Here is a 17,768-nt window from a genome sequence, read left to right on the forward strand (position 1 = left end):
ATGTCCTATTCCTGGTGACACATTCTGTGATATTAACAAAGAAGAGAGAAGCAGGGAGTCACAGAGGACAGGATGATGAGATTGTTGTGAAAGCCTGAAATGATAACCTTGGAGAGCAAACTTAGAGTCATTAGAATCCACCTGTATTGTTATCACAGAAGAGACATTCAACTCCTCCAAAAGGCAGAACTAGAGGCAACTGAAAGATGTTAGGAGGGCAACTGATATCAGCTTGATATAAGGAAGAAGAACATTCTGATAACAAGAACTTTTCAATCACAGATGAGCAATCTGCAAAATACTTAAGCAAAGGCCGAAGTGTCTTTCATGGACGTGGGAACGAGGTTGGACTATGTGATTTTTTTCTTTCTTGTTGTACAAATAACCCAAGAGGACACCTTGAAGCTTCATGAAATTTCTTAAACTGCGTGCTACTGTTTTTGGAGCTAAAGCAGAACAAAACACCTGACTGAAGAAATTGAAACTATTGGCTGGCTGGAGTCAAGGCCAACAATAATCATGAGCTACTTCTTCTTTGTGTGATCACACTAGGTTTAATGTGATTGCTTAGCACTGGTCAAGTCTCTGGATATAGTATACACTCAGGAGAAATTAGTTTTGTCTTTCAATATAAAAATTTTACTTGTAGATTTCACTTAGTTTGCCATTTAACAATTGATCAGACATTTTTTCATTTAACATGATTTCATTAATTTGCTGAAAATTCTCATGCAGTAAACTGAGTACAGGTTACAGGTATTGTGTGGTGATACAAAATAATCACTTATCTTTGTTAAAGAAAAAAAACTATGACACTTGTTAAAGCAGAGTAAGGAAAACTTTATTCAGGACCATTGCATTAGGTATAGGAACCATTGCAATGGGATTTTGCAGTGGGAGAGAGAGATTAGGCTCAATGGGAATATGGCCTGGGCAAGTGGGAATTTATAGCCAAAGAGCAAGCTGCAGGGTGGGGAATGGAAAATTCCTAAAACATCTGGAGAAAGGGAGGATTCAAGTTAAATGGACCTTGGAGGATTCTTGCTGAAGTCATCAAGGGTGATCAGACATCACCTGGGGAATGATGGAGGATGAGGACTACAATCAGATATCAAGGATGATCAGATATCAAGGGCAGAGGTGTTCTGGCTCAACTGCCCATACATGAGCCTAGGAAAAGGATTGGAAGCTTAACTAAAGTTTGGCCAGGCCAAGAAACTTTGTCACCTCCAAAGGATGAGCTAAGTCAGATCTTCCCAACCTTTGCCTATAATTTGTCTATAACTTCGGGAGCTTGAAAGAGATTTGTTTAGGGTGAAGGTAGGAGAGAGATTGAACTACGCAGATTTTAAGACTAGCTCCAATCCTGAGATTCTATTGTTGGATGACACAAATCAAATCACTAACCCTAAAATGACTCTAGGTTTTTATTTTAAAATCAATACATACCTAAATCTACCCTTCCAAATTAAATATGTATTTATTGCACATGTGATTAGATAAAAATAAGCTATCTTGCAAGCCTTGAAACCTCAGAGGCTTAACATTTAAAGCTTTATTTCTTTCACACACATTTGTTGTAGGCCTGGCACCTCTTAAGGGAAATTCCTAGCCAAATAGTGACTTGGGATCCAATAGTCTCAATATATGTTTCCAGGGCTACTACAATGGACTCTTAAATGTTTGGCCTTGCATGTGCCTTAAATGCTTGGATGGTCCATATCACTTCTCTTAGGCCACTGGACAGAAACAGTTACATAATCCTACCTAACTATGAGTGGGTGGGAAACCTTGGAAGCACGTGGGTATTCAGTGAAAAGTACACATAACTGTCATAAAAGTAAACTATCATTGAAGATTTAGATTCTGAGCTCAAGCATCTGAGAGCAGATACCAATTAATCATGTCACATCACATGAACATATTCTGAACTTCTTGTTCTGTCCTCATTTTAGAGCTTAAAAAAAAAAAAAACATTGTAACATTGGACTAAATACCTGCAAGAAAGTTTGATGAAGGATGAAACTGTTTGAAAAACAGTACACGCAAGATAGTTTCCAAAAATAATAAAATTATCTTAAACTTAATGCTAACACAAATATTCCAAATTAGTAGATATAACCCAATTAATGGCAAGTTATAAGCGGGTTTATGTCTATTTTCCACATTCATATTTTCAAATATAATTAATTGTAACTTCTAATTCTCATTGCTCTCTCCCTAGTCTTTATTACTTTACACACTTGAATTCATTTTTTGTTATCTTTTAAATGTCACGGATCTCCTAAATCCTTTACCAGTTTTAAACAGTTAATACTATCTCGTTTATATTTACATAAAAATAGTTCCCAGATCTGTTTTATTTAAACTCCTACATGCAGATAAGAAGTTTCTAAGTTGTTTTTTTTTTCCACCTGACATCACCCCAATTATAGTTCTCTTAAACAATTCATTTCTTGAACAGATTTATACAGATCCATACTTTGGAAATTATAAAGTTTTAATTCCATTATTCATCACATTTGTAGGACCATACTGAATAGATGTCAAAATAGGGTTTGGTTAAGATCAACAAACCACACCCAATGAATAAAGCAATCTGTAACCATGGTAACAATAGTTCCAGGGAAAACACAGCTCAAGGCTACACTCTCCTTGGCATTTGAAAATCTACTGTTTTCACATGTTTCTATTTTAGAACTATTTTTAAAGTTTAGAGTAAAATGATCAAATATAGACTTTGAGTCAGTACCGACAATGCTTTTTAAAGTATGTTACTAAAAACTGTTTTAAGATACATAAAACCAAATTCCTTCCATTTGAAATACTTATTAAAAATCTAATAAACATATAGCCACTAAGCAATTACATCACTCTATCCAACTAAGGGCCACCTACATATCCCTTTATTCAGGAATAAACTGTACAATCTTTCTCAAGTCTTTACCTCCCACATCATAACCAAAATATATATACTTTTTTTTTTTTGTCTGTTAAATTCAAAACTCCTGTTCTCTCCAGGGATCACGTTGATTCAAATAAATAAAATCTAAGCTATAAAATCAACTCCCAATTACTTATTCACATATGAGTGCTTACTATATGCCAGGATGTATACTAGACTCTAAAACTATAAAGATTGAAAAAAGTCCAGTCCCTTCCCTCAAGGAGCTTATACCCATACTGAGGCAAATGAAAGGTAAATACACCATCCAGTATGCTAAATGCCCAGAAAAGCAGGTCTGATTACAGAGGCAGTGTAGGCAACTACACTTGTTTCAGTTATCTGGTGCAGGATAACAAACATAGAACTTAGTGACTTAAAACAGTATTATCTTTGTCTCTCATAGCTCTGTGAGATGACTGGGCTCAGCTGGGTGGTTCTCCCTTGGAGATTAACATGTAGTTGCAGGCAGAAGTCAACCGTGGGGGATAACAGTCATCCAAAGGTTCCACTGGGCTCAATGTCCAAATAAATCATTCACATGATGTTAAATGGTACAGGAGCTCAGTGTTAGCTGTTTGCCAGAGTGCTTTTACATGGCCTCTCCATGTGGCATGGTTTTTCCACAGAACAGCACCAGGATTCTAGAGGGAGTGCCCTAAGAGTGAATGCTCTAAGAGATCAAAGCCAAAAGGTCTCTCAAGACTCAACTAGGAAGTTATGCAGTCATTGCTACTGCACTCTGTTGGTAACAGATCCAGTGTGGGAGGGAACTATACAAAGATGCAAACCCTAGGAGGCATAGGTCCTTGAGGACCATCTTTGGAGACTTGCTATTGCAGGAGCCAAATAATTTAGGTTTCAATAATACAAACTTTTAAAAATTTCCTCTCCTCGTGGCTTGCAGATGATCAATAGGGAAGCTGTCTTGGGACAGCATGAAAATCAATGCAGTCTACTATTCTAGAATTAGATGAGGAGCACCTGAATTCACTCAAGTAACCGGGGCACAAGGTGACATAAAAAACGGAAAGGTCATCAGGAAAAATGTATGATCGACATTTGGATATGCAAGAGCTGGAGTAAATTAGAACTACTTTAGTATATCTCTCTTCAGCAACTTCAGCAGGAACAAATTTTGTTAATCTTCGAAAAGCCAAAACATACATTATTAATTTCAATTTGTGTACCACAGGAATTCTGTCCTCATTGCTGTGCTTACTAGCCCTGTGCTGATTATGAAGAAAAAATATGTGATTTACCTTTCCTTGTTATAAAGAAATGTTTTTAAAAGTATTTGTTTCTATAATTGAACTCATTGTAACTGTTCTAATATTACAAGTTATCTTATCTACTCAGAACCAATTACTATATCAACTGCAACTGAGTCTGAAAGCTTCTATACTAATTTTATTAATAGTCCAGGCTCATATTCCTTAGTGAATAGAAACTAGAAGTTTATAAAATAGTTAAAGGACAGTAAAGAAACTACTTCATCAGTATTAACTTGAAATATGTACTCTAGCTATCTCTTATTTCAGAATAAGGCATCCCAATTTCTCTTTTCAAAATACTGTATCATACTACAATGGTCTAATAATTTGATTTATATTAACCTTTAAGAAAACTTTGAAAGCATGAATATTTTTTCAAAATTTAAAGCTCTTGCTTTTTGCTTAAAATACAGACTCTTTGTTATCTTCATTAACCACAAGGTGGGGCTGTGATGTCACAATTGGGAAACATTTACAAAACATAAACTATGTAAACACAGATGAAAATAATTTAATAAAACAGAGTTTAATAGGATAATGTCATTTGCCAAATATATACACCTTTTTCAATTGAACAATTATGCTCAATTAACCATTAACGTTCATCAGAAGAAAAATATGCTTTAATTTGTTCATTTCTCCTCAGAAGTTATGGAGATTTTTCAAATGTTAAAATTCTCCTGAGTAGGTACAGAACGATATAACACCATGTGATTTCATAAGGATTCTTTCTACCATTTCACAATATGTTCCTAAAGGAAAAGTTACTGACTTAAAACAGTATTAAGAGAAATATCTTTTAAAATTATTTTTACAAATGATTTTATAATTGAACAGAGAAATTCATTCTCATTACAAATCTACCTTGAATTTTTTTCTCCTTCTCCATCCCTTAATTCATTTCCCCCCCCTGTAATCTAGCATCTCCTTTAGGGTTAGGATGATTTGAAAGGAAGAGTATTTCCTTATTTATGGCATGCATAATCATTTCCATTTCATTTATTAAAACTATTCTTCAAGTTGATTATTTATGTGTTTTCTATTAAATTGGCAGAAATTCCTAACATTCCAAAGAGTAAAAATGTTCAGATTTTTCAGTCAACAATTTTTCAGTAAAGACAAAAGAGCATGCCATAATAATGATTGTTAGTTGATCTTTCAAAAAAATCAAGAAGCATAGCAGAGTGAAAGATGTTTCCAGATCTCACGCCTTAATTAACAATAAGCTGAACATCTAAAACTCAACAAATAACAGCCAACCTGTACACAAGCACATCTGAGCAAGCAATCTGCGAATGAGCTACAACAGGTCAGAACCATGGGAGTCAGGTGGTAGACTGTGAAAAACAAAGAAGCTGCTTCTTGCAGCCAGAGGTCCCTGGAGAAGGTGCAGTGGGTTCCTGAAAACCCTGCCAGAGAGAGCTGTGAGCTCTACACAGTGGCAGTGCCCAGGGATCATGGCAGAAAGCAGAGAAGTAGGGATGGCAGAGAAGCGACAATTGATTATAACCAGCCACTTTGCAAAATGTGAGGCTGAGCCATAATCCCCTTCCTCTAATCCAAAGGGCACCTGCACCTGCTCCCATATCCTCCAAGACTGAACACTGCAGAACCCAAGGGGAATCTGAGCAAAAGCTACCAAAACTGCCGCTAACACTGACAGGCACTGAGGCTGAGGATAGTGAGTGTGACTGAATATTTATGAGGGAAAAAAGGCATTTTAAGGCTTTATATAAAGCTAGGATCCAAGAGGATTAGACGCCAACTACTGGAAACCCAAAGAAAAATGCCTTCTTAGCAATAGGCAAAAGAGTGACCTTTATATAATTAATCTTTCTGGAGGGCGGAAGGGGGAAGCAGATTTACTTCATTAATGCCCAGTAGGAGAAATGGTCCATTTAACACCAAGAATAACCAAGGTGACAAGGTATTTCAGAAAGAAAGAAAAAATCTCCAGAAAATAAGCTTAAGGACATAGAAACACATGACTTAAATGACAGAGAATTCAGGATGCTACTCAATGAGATCCAAAGTAATTCATATCGATTCCAAAAATTGTAATTAGGAGTAAGGCAACTAGCAGGCAGATAGCAGAGGAGTGCAACCCTTATTAAGAACAGGGCATTATAATCTTAAACAATACAGATGACATGATTCTCTATATAAAAAACCCTAAGGACTCCACAAGAACACTGCTAGAAAGAATAAGCAAATACAGTAAAGTTTCTGGATACAAAATCAACATTCAAAAATCCATAGCATTCCTATACTCTAATAATGAAGTGTCAGAAAAAGAAGAATAATGTAATTCCTTTTGCAATTACAACAAAAAGAATACCTAGGAATAAATTTAACAAAACATGTGAAGGACCTATATAATGAAAACTACAAGACCCTATTAAAAGAAATTGAAGACAAGACCAAGAAATGAAAAGATATTCCGTGTTCTTGGATTGGAAGAATTAACATAGTTAAAATGACCTTATTACCTAAAGTGTTATACAGATTTAATGCAATCCTCATCAAAATCCCATAGGCATTTTTTAAAGAAATAGAACAAAAAATCATCAGATTTGTATGGAAGCACAAAAGACCCCGAATTGCCAAAGCCATCCTGAATTAAATGAACGAGGCTAAAGGCATCATTCTCCCCAAGTTCAAATTATACTACAAAGAACAATAATCAAAATGGCATGGTATTGGCAGAAAGACACACGAACCAGTTGAACAGATCTGAGAGTCCAGAAACAAAACCATGTTTATATGGGCAAATAATTTTTGACAAAAAAGTCAGAAACATACAGTGGGGAAAGGAAAGCCTCATCAATAAATGGTGCTGGGAAAACTAGAAAGCCACCTGCAGAAGAATGAAACTGGACTGTAGTCTATGACCACACACCACAGTTAACTCAAAATGGATAAAGGACCTGAATATAAGACCTGAAACAATAAAATGCATAGAAGAAAACAGAACTAAACTCATGGACCTTGGACTTAAAGAGTTTATTAATTTGACCTCAAAGGTAAGGGAAGAAAAAGAAAAAATAAATTAATGGGACTACATCAAATTAAAAAACTTCTGCTCAGCAAAAGAAACGTTCAAAAAGGTAAAGAGACAACTATCCAAATGGGAAAATATATTTGTAAGCATTGCTTCTGATAAGGGCCTTATATTCAAAATATACAAAGTACTCATACAACTCAGTAACAATAAAAAAAAACAAATGATCCAATCAAAAAATGGACAGAAGCCCTGAATAGACACTTCTCCCTAGAGTGCATACAAATGGCCAACAAATATTTGAAAAGATGCTCAACATCGCTAGCTGTTAGGGAAATGCAAATTAAAACCACAATATGATACCATCTCACACCTGTTAGAATAGCTATAATTAACAGGATAAGTAATAACATATGTTGGAGAGGATGTGGAGAAAAAGGAACCCTCATACATTGCTGGTGGGACATGCATATTGGTATAGCTACGACAGTATGGAGGCTCCTCAAAAAATTAAGAATTGATCTACCATATGATACAGCAATCCCTCTACTGGGTATTTATCCCCAAAGATTCAAAAACATATATCCAAAAACATATTTGCACATTGATGTTCATAACAGCATTGTTCACAGTGGCCAGGATATGGAAGCAACCAAAGTGTCCTACAATAGATTGGATAAAGAAGCTGTGGTACCTATATATAATGGAATATTACTCAGACATAAGAAGAGATGACATATTACCATTTGCGACAGTATGAATGGATCTTGATATAATCATGCTAAGCAAAATAAGCCAGACAGAAATAATATCACTTCTATGTGGGATATAAACCTAAAAGCAATAAATGAATAGGACAAAGAAACAAAGACTTATGGACATGGCCTATAGACTAGAGGGTAGGGGTTGGGAGGAAGGGGGAGGTAGACGCAGGACAAGGGATTAAATATATGGTGACAGAAAGAAATCTAACTATAGGTGGTGAACAAAAATGCAATACCTATATGCCTTACTGTTGAATTATATGCTTGATAGTGTATTTCATTAACCAAAGTCACCATAATAAAAAAATGAAATAAAAATTAAAATACTCTCAAAAATGAGCAAAGAACCTATTTTCCAAATAAATGTTTTCTAATCTATTTTACTATCTTAAGAAAAACAATAATGTTAATCTTTAAAATTAAAAAAGAAAAACTGCCCAGAAGATTTAAGATTTATAAAGTCCACAAATCCCTAAAATGTATATTCACCTCTCAATTTTTCTCATTCTTTTTATTAGAATTTAGGTACACAGTACTTTACATTTTAAAGGATGTCTACATGTACAGTATTCTATTCTTTTCATAGTTATTTTTAGTGTATTTCTCTTTAAACTTAATATGAAATTTACTGCTTTCATTATAGAGCTTGATATATTTCCCTCCCCTGCCCTCAATGCCTTTTTCTTAATAGTTATTCTAGAAGTCTATTATTCTAAATAAGTTTTACTATTCTAAAAGACCACAGGTAAACAGTCCTGTTTGACAAAGGCTGCTTTCATAAAGTCTTAAAGACTTTATTTTTCCAAAATTGTCAACATCTAGTCAAAGAGGAGTATTTACTGAAACTAACTCTCAACTGTGATTAAAAAATTTGCTTGGTTTTCCTACAACTTGAAAAGATCTGTTGAATAGACTCCACAGTCCAAATGAATGCCAGGTCCCCAAAATGTCATACAAGATGAGCTTTAGGCCTTAACAAGTAGGAAAATTAAGTGCAAATGACAGACAGAAAAATAGGAGTGAAGAAATATATAAAAAGATTCTGTCATTAAGATAGATAACTCAATTCATATGTTAACTGTTTTCCATATTTTTATTCTGTGGAGGGGTACTTAATCTCTTAGGTAAGGTACCAGTTGTGTTTCAAAATGAAGCAGAATGGAGAAAACTAATATACTAGACTACTACCAAAGTATCCATATTAGGGGAAAATATTCACATTAATTCCTATGCACACTAAGACTTAGGGAGAAAAAATGCCACCATGACGAGAATTTAAAGCTTTTGGTAATATACATATACACAGAAGCACACATGCATGTACACAAGCAAACATGTGTTAGTATTGACATTAACATACTTTAATCAAATTAAATTAGTTATGAGAATTCTTCCCTTTCTTTAACTTTATTGTTTAAGTTAAACGAACGATACACGAATGAATTTCCATAGATAAAGATTTTAGTTCCTCGAAAAATTAAAACTAGCGATGATGTGATCTAGCAATTCTACTTCTGGGTATATATCTGGACACAAAATCACTATCCCTTGGTTATTTATAATAACCAAGACATGGAAACAACCTAATTGTGTTAAGAATGTGTATGTATAGGAATATTATTTAACTATAAAAAAGAAAATACTGCCATTTGAGCCTTGAGGGAATTATGCTAAGTGAAATCAGCCATACAGAGAAATAAAATTATTATATGATTTCACTTATACGTAGAATCTAAAAAAACTGACTCACAAAAACAGAACAGATTGGTGGTTGCCAAAGTTGAGTGTGTTTTAAGCTGCAGCTTTTTCCATCCATCCAACCCCGCCTGTCTTCCCTCTCAAATTTTCTGACCTACTTGTGGGAATTTCTCATTTTCCCTCACTAAGTATGAGTTGTCCTGTTAAAAAGTATATATATCTTTCCATAAAATCTGAGATGAGCGGGAAGACAGAAAATGTGCTCAGTTGACTACCTTGATCCAATTTCTGGAAACATGGTGGCATGAGATTAAAATAGTTATTATAGGTCACCATCCATGTATACCACAACTGAAAAGAACTAGGATCTGGTAGATGTCTTTTCTCCAAAGTATATACCACAAAGGACATTAAACTGGCTTTGCACTGGTAGAATTGTTTTTTTAAACTAGAATCAGTTCTGATAGTTGGCATCCAAGTCATACCAGTTTTTATGCATTTGGAATACCATCCCTGAAGTATAGTAATATAAATAACAAATCATTACGAAAATGTCTCCTTAACCAAGATGACGAAGAGTAGGAATTTAATTTGTGTATTAAATAGCACCAAAGAAAAGAGGTAGAACTCAACTTTCTTATTTCCTAAGTCCATCTCCCAGTAATTATAACAACTTGTTCATCACCATATCCTCAGTGCCTGGAACAGTGCCTGGGCCAAAAAAGAAACCTGAAAAACATCCGCGAATAAACAAATATATATTGAATATAATCATAATTAATTAATTAATATATTTTGGTATCTAATTTCTCACTTGTAAAATAAGTTAGATCAAATCCCTGATCATTTTCATATGGAAGATATTATAATTCAATTTATAATTCAATAAATAGAGTTTTCATTGTTATATCAGTAAATATACCAAGAAAAACAATCATTGTCTAGTATATCCAGATATTCTTTCAGGCTACTCCATCATAGTCCTCTTTTAAAGACAAATCACCAATAATAAATAAAACAACAGAAATTTATTTTAAATTACTTTATTTTTCATAATTTTCTAACACATAGTGTTAGAAAAATAAATTTTGGCACCATGACTTAGCACTTTTTTTCAAGTTTAACCTTTAAATTAAAAACAGTAGCTACCTTACTCAGAGAAATGGTGAAAAATCAAGTGTGCTAGGAAATTATGCAAAAGTGTGATAAAGAGAAGGTAATAAAAAGAGTAAGAAGAATAAAATGGAGACTATGCTGGGAAGACAAAAAAAAGGATAACCCTCACAAAAAAGAGCATAAGGAAGGAGACGAAGGGCAAAAAGGAAGAAGAAAGGCTCACCAACTTTATTTTCCTGATATAAAATTCAAGTACTTAATTTTTTTTTAATCAAAATGCTACGACTAATCTCAAAGAAAAAAATTTCCTCATTATTTTCTAGAATTAAAAGAACAACAACCTTTTTGACTTAAGGTCACTTGGTGATCCTAAGTCAATAAGAAATGGAAAGGTTTGAAAGCTTTTCTAAATCTAGTTTCTATTTACTATAATCTACCTTGGAAATTTTATCTGAAGGAATACAGGGCTTGATTTCTAATACAAATGTAAAAAAAAAAAAAGTCTAACAATCTAAACAAAAATGTTTTCAACTGGGTATGTACCTCATTGCATTTTATACTAATTTTCTTAAGGAAAAAAACTGTCATACTGTTCTTTGTATTCCTTCAGGAACTATACTTTAAAACATACTTGCATAGGTGGTCAAAAAGTACTTACACAATAAGTTGTATACAAATTCAGTTAAAATTCCAGTTTTTTGACATTTTAAAAATTGCCAATTTTCATTTATATCCACTTCATCTATATGTTGATAAATAAAATTCTTCTTAAGGCTTTTTTTAAATAAAATATTACCAGTCTCATCTGTCACTTGTACATTTGTACCTGAATATTTTATCAACTGAAACACAAATTTAGAAAATTCTCATTATTCTCAAAGACAATAAGACAAAGAAATAAATATTTGTGTTTACTTTTTTCCTTTCTTCTTCAATCTGTGTTTTAAGGCTCAGAGCAGACATTAGGAAATATCAAACAAGTTTTTATAAAGTTTTTCAAATGTTTGGCCCAAAGTTAGGTTGTTCTGTGGAAGTTATTTAAATATTCCTCTCATCTTCTCAAGCACAACTTCAAAGATATGTTCATACCAGTCATCCATTCCAAAGAAATGTCAATTCGATGAAAAGTAAATAACTTAAGGATCTATAAATGACACTGCAATGTATCGTGTTCCATTTTTAACAGGAAGTCCTTCATGCAAATGCGTGAGTCTCCCTGGATGCATGAAGCTCCAGCCTTTCCTTGGTGATTCAATAGAGCAATTGTACCTTAGAAATTTGCATCCACCTCCCTAAAAGAGATGTAACAAAAATAAATGTATCAGTCCATTTTGTTTAACTTTTTTTATTACTGGCAAAAGTCAAATTATGTCACGTAAGCAGAATCTTAAAAAAGTATAAGGTAAAAGCCTATAATGACATATTTCTTTTCAAAAATGGAAAAAAATAAAACCCATAATTACCTGAAAATCTTCTCCCACATTATTGAGTGCAATGTTGATGGTAAATGTAGAAGCATCGTGATGAGGGCGAAGAGAACGCTGTCTATCAGGGGAGTATTTTACCACAAAATTCAATAATGCAAACCCCTAAAAAAGCAAAGTTAACCAATAGTTTTTCTTATCAATAAAAACATCATATAGCATATTTGCATAAAAACTGGGAAGTATGCAGGAGGTACAGGAGGATAACTACCTTTGTATAATAGCCTGCAAAGACCTTCAGTGTAACAGGTGCAATAAACTCGCGGATAAAATGAAGCCATACATTCTCCAGATCAATTTGTTTCATGTGGATATCATCAGTTGGGACATTTTCATAACCACCAGAAATACGGCTATCCTAGAAATAACATTAATGGCATCATAAATTGTGGTCCACGTGCAATTTACATTTATATGATCTTAGATTTTTTTCAATCACAAGATTACAATAGACAAAAAAATAAGTTGTTTATGGTGTACTATGTTTTAATTGAAAAACTATAAAATAACTTTGCAAATATATCAATGATGAAGCGAAATATTGCAGAGTTGGCTACTCCTTCCCTACTTATTTAATGTTAACCTAAAAACAAAAGGCCAAAGTAAGAGGCAACAAGTGTTTGAGATCCAAAAGAATAGCTATTAGGAAACAACTGATTCAGGCAGAAATGCAAATAGTGTTCAGATTAGGAGGCAAATACAAGGTGTATTTATTTATAAGAAAGGGAAGGGGAACAATTATGTCTATACAAGGAAAGAATTTTATAGCTGCAGATAACCTAAAACAGTGATGCTAATTCTAAACAATATTGGTAAATTTTCAGTCCTGGTCGTCATAATATCTTGTTATCTTTACACACAGTTGTCTGGTATATAAGGCTGCTGTTAGATCCAGTCCAAAGGTTATTTTGTCTTGTTTTAACAGTCTAATGATCTGAGAAGTAAGGTGTGCAAGGCAGTTTCTCTGGGATGGCAGCTACAATTCCATTTTAAAGTGACTCTATTTATCTCATTTTTTACAAATTTATATGTGAGGTCTAACTATAAAGTAAATAAAATTGATTTCCAAAGCCCTCCCAAGACCCCTAAAAACAAGAGTTTTTTACAGTGACCCTTTAGGCAGTCTTAACTGTTGATGGGCATAGATTGTGTTTATCTGCCCTCTGGATTATCTACCACTGAAACAGCTTTGCCTGCTCTGTTCCTCACTTCTACTTTGTGGCACCCAAAGGTCCTCCCACAGTAGATTTTCATTATCCTGCCTGCAACCTGCTGACTTCAAGTACTTCATCACACTTTCAACTTGTCTCCCTGATCAACCAACTAGCTGGGTATATAATTAAGCAGAAATAGTAATATTCCAGAGTATTCCACTTAAATTTCTTGGTATTGTTAAGGAGCTGGCATCTGTAGGTTCTCAGAGGAAAAGAAACACATTGAACCACCAATAGTAAAACTTCCTGCCAGGTCTCTGACACTGAATGTAAATGCAAAACCAAATTACACTAAAGGCATTTATTCAAAGAGAATCCTCATGTTTGTACAAAAAAAATAGTTTTGAAATCAACTCCAGATAAACTTTGTCATAGTATTTGCACTACAGCTCACTGTAAAAATGCAGAGAATAAAAAGTGGCTTTGAAGAAGAGTAGCATCACACAATAAAGACATATATATTCCTTACCATTTTCAGCCTGGGGACACTGCCATTCAAGGTAATTACAGGCATAAATGAGAAGCTGAGGCCCAGACAGATCCGATGTTAAACACTAATTAATGGTAGAATTACACTAAAAACATAGTTCTCCTGCCCCACACACACATTTTAGTTTTCTGTGTGAAATTACAACTTACATGATGTTTCCCTCCAGACCACTGGCCATAATGCTCCATTTCTTCCACCAATTCATCACAGGCTTCTTCAGAAAATATGGGAAACCAAAAGACATCTGGACAAGGCTATAAAATATGGCATTAACATTAAGAGGATAACATTTTATGTCTTTTAACTAAAAACCAGCATTTCAAAAGTAATAGGACAGGATAGTTAATATTCATCTCACTTAGATGTCCTTTTTAAGTTTATCCAACATTATTGACATTACTATTTTCTGGTTTTGTTTTTTTAACACTTTCTAAGACTTTCTTTTTTAATTTTTTAATTACATTTTAACATCAGTGAAATCAATACAAGTCTTAAACTCATGGTCAGCCAAGCAGCCATTGTGATGTAGCTGTAATGCCATAATGCATGCACATACACTTAATCAAACTTTCATTCTGTCCTCACTGTGAGGGGGTGTGTGTGTGTATGTGTGTGTATGTGTGTGTGTGTGTGTGTGTGTGTGTGTCTGTGTATGCATATGCACACATGCGTTTAGTTGGTGTTGCACTTTCCTGAACTGACTTGTTCTTTGAAATGTCGTTTAAAATTATTTACACTGATTTGACAAAGAAATGAATCCATCAAAACATATACTATCTGTGCCTTAATAAGTCTAAAATAAATCTTTCAATATAAAATTAAAAAATTTTAAATGACTAGAAAACATTAGTCATAGCTTAATTGGCAGTATTTTTTTTCTCACAGTACACAAAATAATGGGATATCTCAGAATCAAAGATGCTTTATATTCTCTGAAAATAAGGTATTAGCAATAGTTTGCAATACTAATCTAAAATTGAGTTTATTTTTTAAAAGACTTGAGAAAAGATTCTTGAAGGCCAACTTCTTTCAAGTAAACTTTTATTGAAAGAGGCCTACATCAGAGATCTGTCAATGGTTCCTTATTTTTAATGGTTTAAGAAAACTATGGTCTTAAAATTATTGTTAATCTCCATGTTCTACATTTTTACAACTATATGACCCTTAAGGCTATAAAACTGGTTAAGCCATACGAATTTTACCTAAAGGATAGTTTCTCCACTTTTACAACATTCTCTGCTAAAGCAGTATTGCAGTAATATTCCCTTATGAAAAATACAGCAAAAATGCTCTATCATAGTAATTATTAATACAAACCTGTTCAACTATATTTTCAGTGAAAATCTTTGAATAATCACGGTTTATATACTTTTCCTTCCAGTCCTACCAAAAAAAAAATCAATTGTATAGATTAAAGCAAATATATTTTTACAAGTATTTTAATAAAAAAATAAAAACATGCATTTTAGAAATTGCTCAAACAACTTATAAATGATCATGTGTCATGGACAAAATAAGAATTCTCAGAAACCACAGTTTATGTTTTTTAATCTTGCCTCATTGTGTATGCTCTTATCTTTGAGATAAAAAACTTTCATTTATGAAGTTTTATACCACAGGATTTAAAATTTTGAGTAATCTTATAATTAGATTGTATTCGATATCTTACACATATGTGCAGAGTAGATAAATGTGTTTAAAACTGAATAACAAAATCCTATGAACAAATATTAAGAAGTATTAATTAGCAAATAAATTAAACTTGGGCCTCATTTATAATAAAGTGATTATAATAAAATAACTTTTATTTTAAAAATGTATTTAAAATTTCTGCCTTCACTTCAGTTTTTAATATTTATCAAAGAATGATCACAGGGTTACTAATACTTACACTTCTTTTAGTTACTAAAATTAAGATACAGATTATATATTTAAAAAATAGATCCTCTTTATGCTAATTAATGAACCTGATTCTTCTCTTTGACCAATCTCTGACACATAAACCACACACTAAGATACCTCAATTTTTGTTAACATTGGCTAAGAAAATTTTTCCTGAGTCAAATGTTTTATTTAAAAATCCAGTAGTTAGAGGATATACATTAAAATATGGAGTGATTTAGTATCCAAAAATATCTCTTCTTAAATGTATTTAGATTGTTTAACAAAGTTCTTAAATTTCTCTTTACAAATACAAATATAAGGAGCTAGCAGGGAAGAACTGAGGTACAGATAGATTCAAAATAATTTCAATCAAAATATGTTTCAAAAAATATTTGTCTGAAATATATCTTTTGAGGCCAGATTTCAGAGGGACTTTGATAACTTTATGCCATTCTTAGTTTTGCATATCTCTGTGTATATGGAGCTCAGATATTTTTGACATAGAGAACAAAAGCTATCTTATATTTCTTTAATAAATAATGCGTAGCATATAATTATAAGGAACAAATTATCTCATTATCCCCTCTAATACTGATTAGTTTTCTGATTCTAAAATATGGGGAAAAATTAGAAGTAAATAATCATTCAAAACATTTCTAAGTATTTTTTTCCTATGCATCATTACTGAAGTTAAAGAAAAAAGTTCCAAGATTTTATATTAGTTCATTAATATTTTGCATTTTAGACCACATTTCGAGCATCACTGAATAAACTGTAACCTCATTAATTTAATTTCTTAGAAGTTCTGATAACGGGACAACCATTAAATATTCCCCCTATGGGATACCCCTCCTGACGCATATAGATAAGGCTAATTTCCAAAAAAAAAAAACAAAACAAAAAAAAAACAAAGCAAAGCCATGGAAAGAAAAGCAGTTCCAACTTCTGATATTTTCATTGCAAACTCTCCAAAGACTTGAATTCTTACACAAACATCTACAATTCAGGATATAATTTGGAATTTTTCAGGAAGCTAACATTACTCAAGAAATTAAATTCTATCCTTAAAATATCAGTACTAAAGTAAAACATGTAATTCCACCCTTACCATTTAAGTAAGTCTCTTTTCAATTCTACTCCTGTGAAAGATGAAGAATACAGCTAAAATGGACCAAAAGTACTTTTAAAATACAAAAATGTTACGAGATATAAGATAATCTTTTTCTATTCAACAGAGTATTCAGAAACCATTAAATTTATTATTCCTGGATGTCAACTACTCCTACAAAATAAAAGAATTCTGACCAGGTGGATTAAGTCTTTCTGATTTAAAACTTTTACTATTGGCAAGGGCAAAACTTTAAATGATAGTATGACAGAGATGATTATTCAAGAGAGTATTTTCCCTTGAATAAATGTACCACTTAACTAGTAAGATAAAAAAAAGCAGTTAATTCCTGTATGATTCAAATTTTTAAGAAAAGGAATAATTTTAGACTTTTAAAATAGTGTCCTCAACTAAGACTTTCTTCATATGCTGAATCTACTTACTCTGCAATTTTGTCTAGCTATCTCTGGTATACATTAACAGAATTGTTATGAAAAATATACAAAATAATAAAATAAATGTATTTTGCCAAAATAACTTCTTAAATTTTCTTCCTGAAATTCAAAACATAATATTGTCATATGTGAGTTACTTGTAACATTTTTTCTGAAATTGTGATTAAAAATTTGATGATGCTTTTGAATATATAAGTTAAAATTATGGGAGAAATAAAAGAAACTGATAATTCCCTTCCCCAAACCTAATAAACGTCTTAATAAAAAAAAGAGTTCTTGGTCAAGTTTAGATCTGCTTTATAGGACATGATATCAAATTATCTTTTTAAAAATGAT

General features: G+C 32.8%; 1 protein-coding gene across 2 annotated transcripts in view; it reads right to left on the reverse strand.

Annotated features, from left to right (window-relative positions):
- Nucleotides 1-10,716: 10,716 nt before the first annotated feature.
- The window catches only part of PLOD2 (procollagen-lysine,2-oxoglutarate 5-dioxygenase 2), an 89,554-nt gene continuing 82,502 nt past the window's right edge, over nt 10,717-17,768 (reverse strand). For both annotated transcript variants that reach the window (XM_016166025.2, XM_016166038.2), the window contains 5 exons: nt 15,303-15,368; nt 14,135-14,239; nt 12,493-12,639; nt 12,261-12,386; nt 10,717-12,089 (listed from right to left, as the gene is read on the reverse strand). In XM_016166025.2, the coding sequence (XP_016021511.2) occupies nt 11,934-12,089; nt 12,261-12,386; nt 12,493-12,639; nt 14,135-14,239; nt 15,303-15,368 (600 nt within the window). In that variant the 3' untranslated portion in view covers nt 10,717-11,933. The remainder of the gene's footprint in view (nt 12,090-12,260; nt 12,387-12,492; nt 12,640-14,134; nt 14,240-15,302; nt 15,369-17,768) is intronic.

Source organism: Rousettus aegyptiacus, unplaced genomic scaffold (genome assembly GCF_014176215.1).
Source record: "Rousettus aegyptiacus isolate mRouAeg1 unplaced genomic scaffold, mRouAeg1.p scaffold_m13_p_4, whole genome shotgun sequence".
NCBI classification, from domain to species: domain Eukaryota; kingdom Metazoa; phylum Chordata; class Mammalia; order Chiroptera; family Pteropodidae; genus Rousettus; species Rousettus aegyptiacus.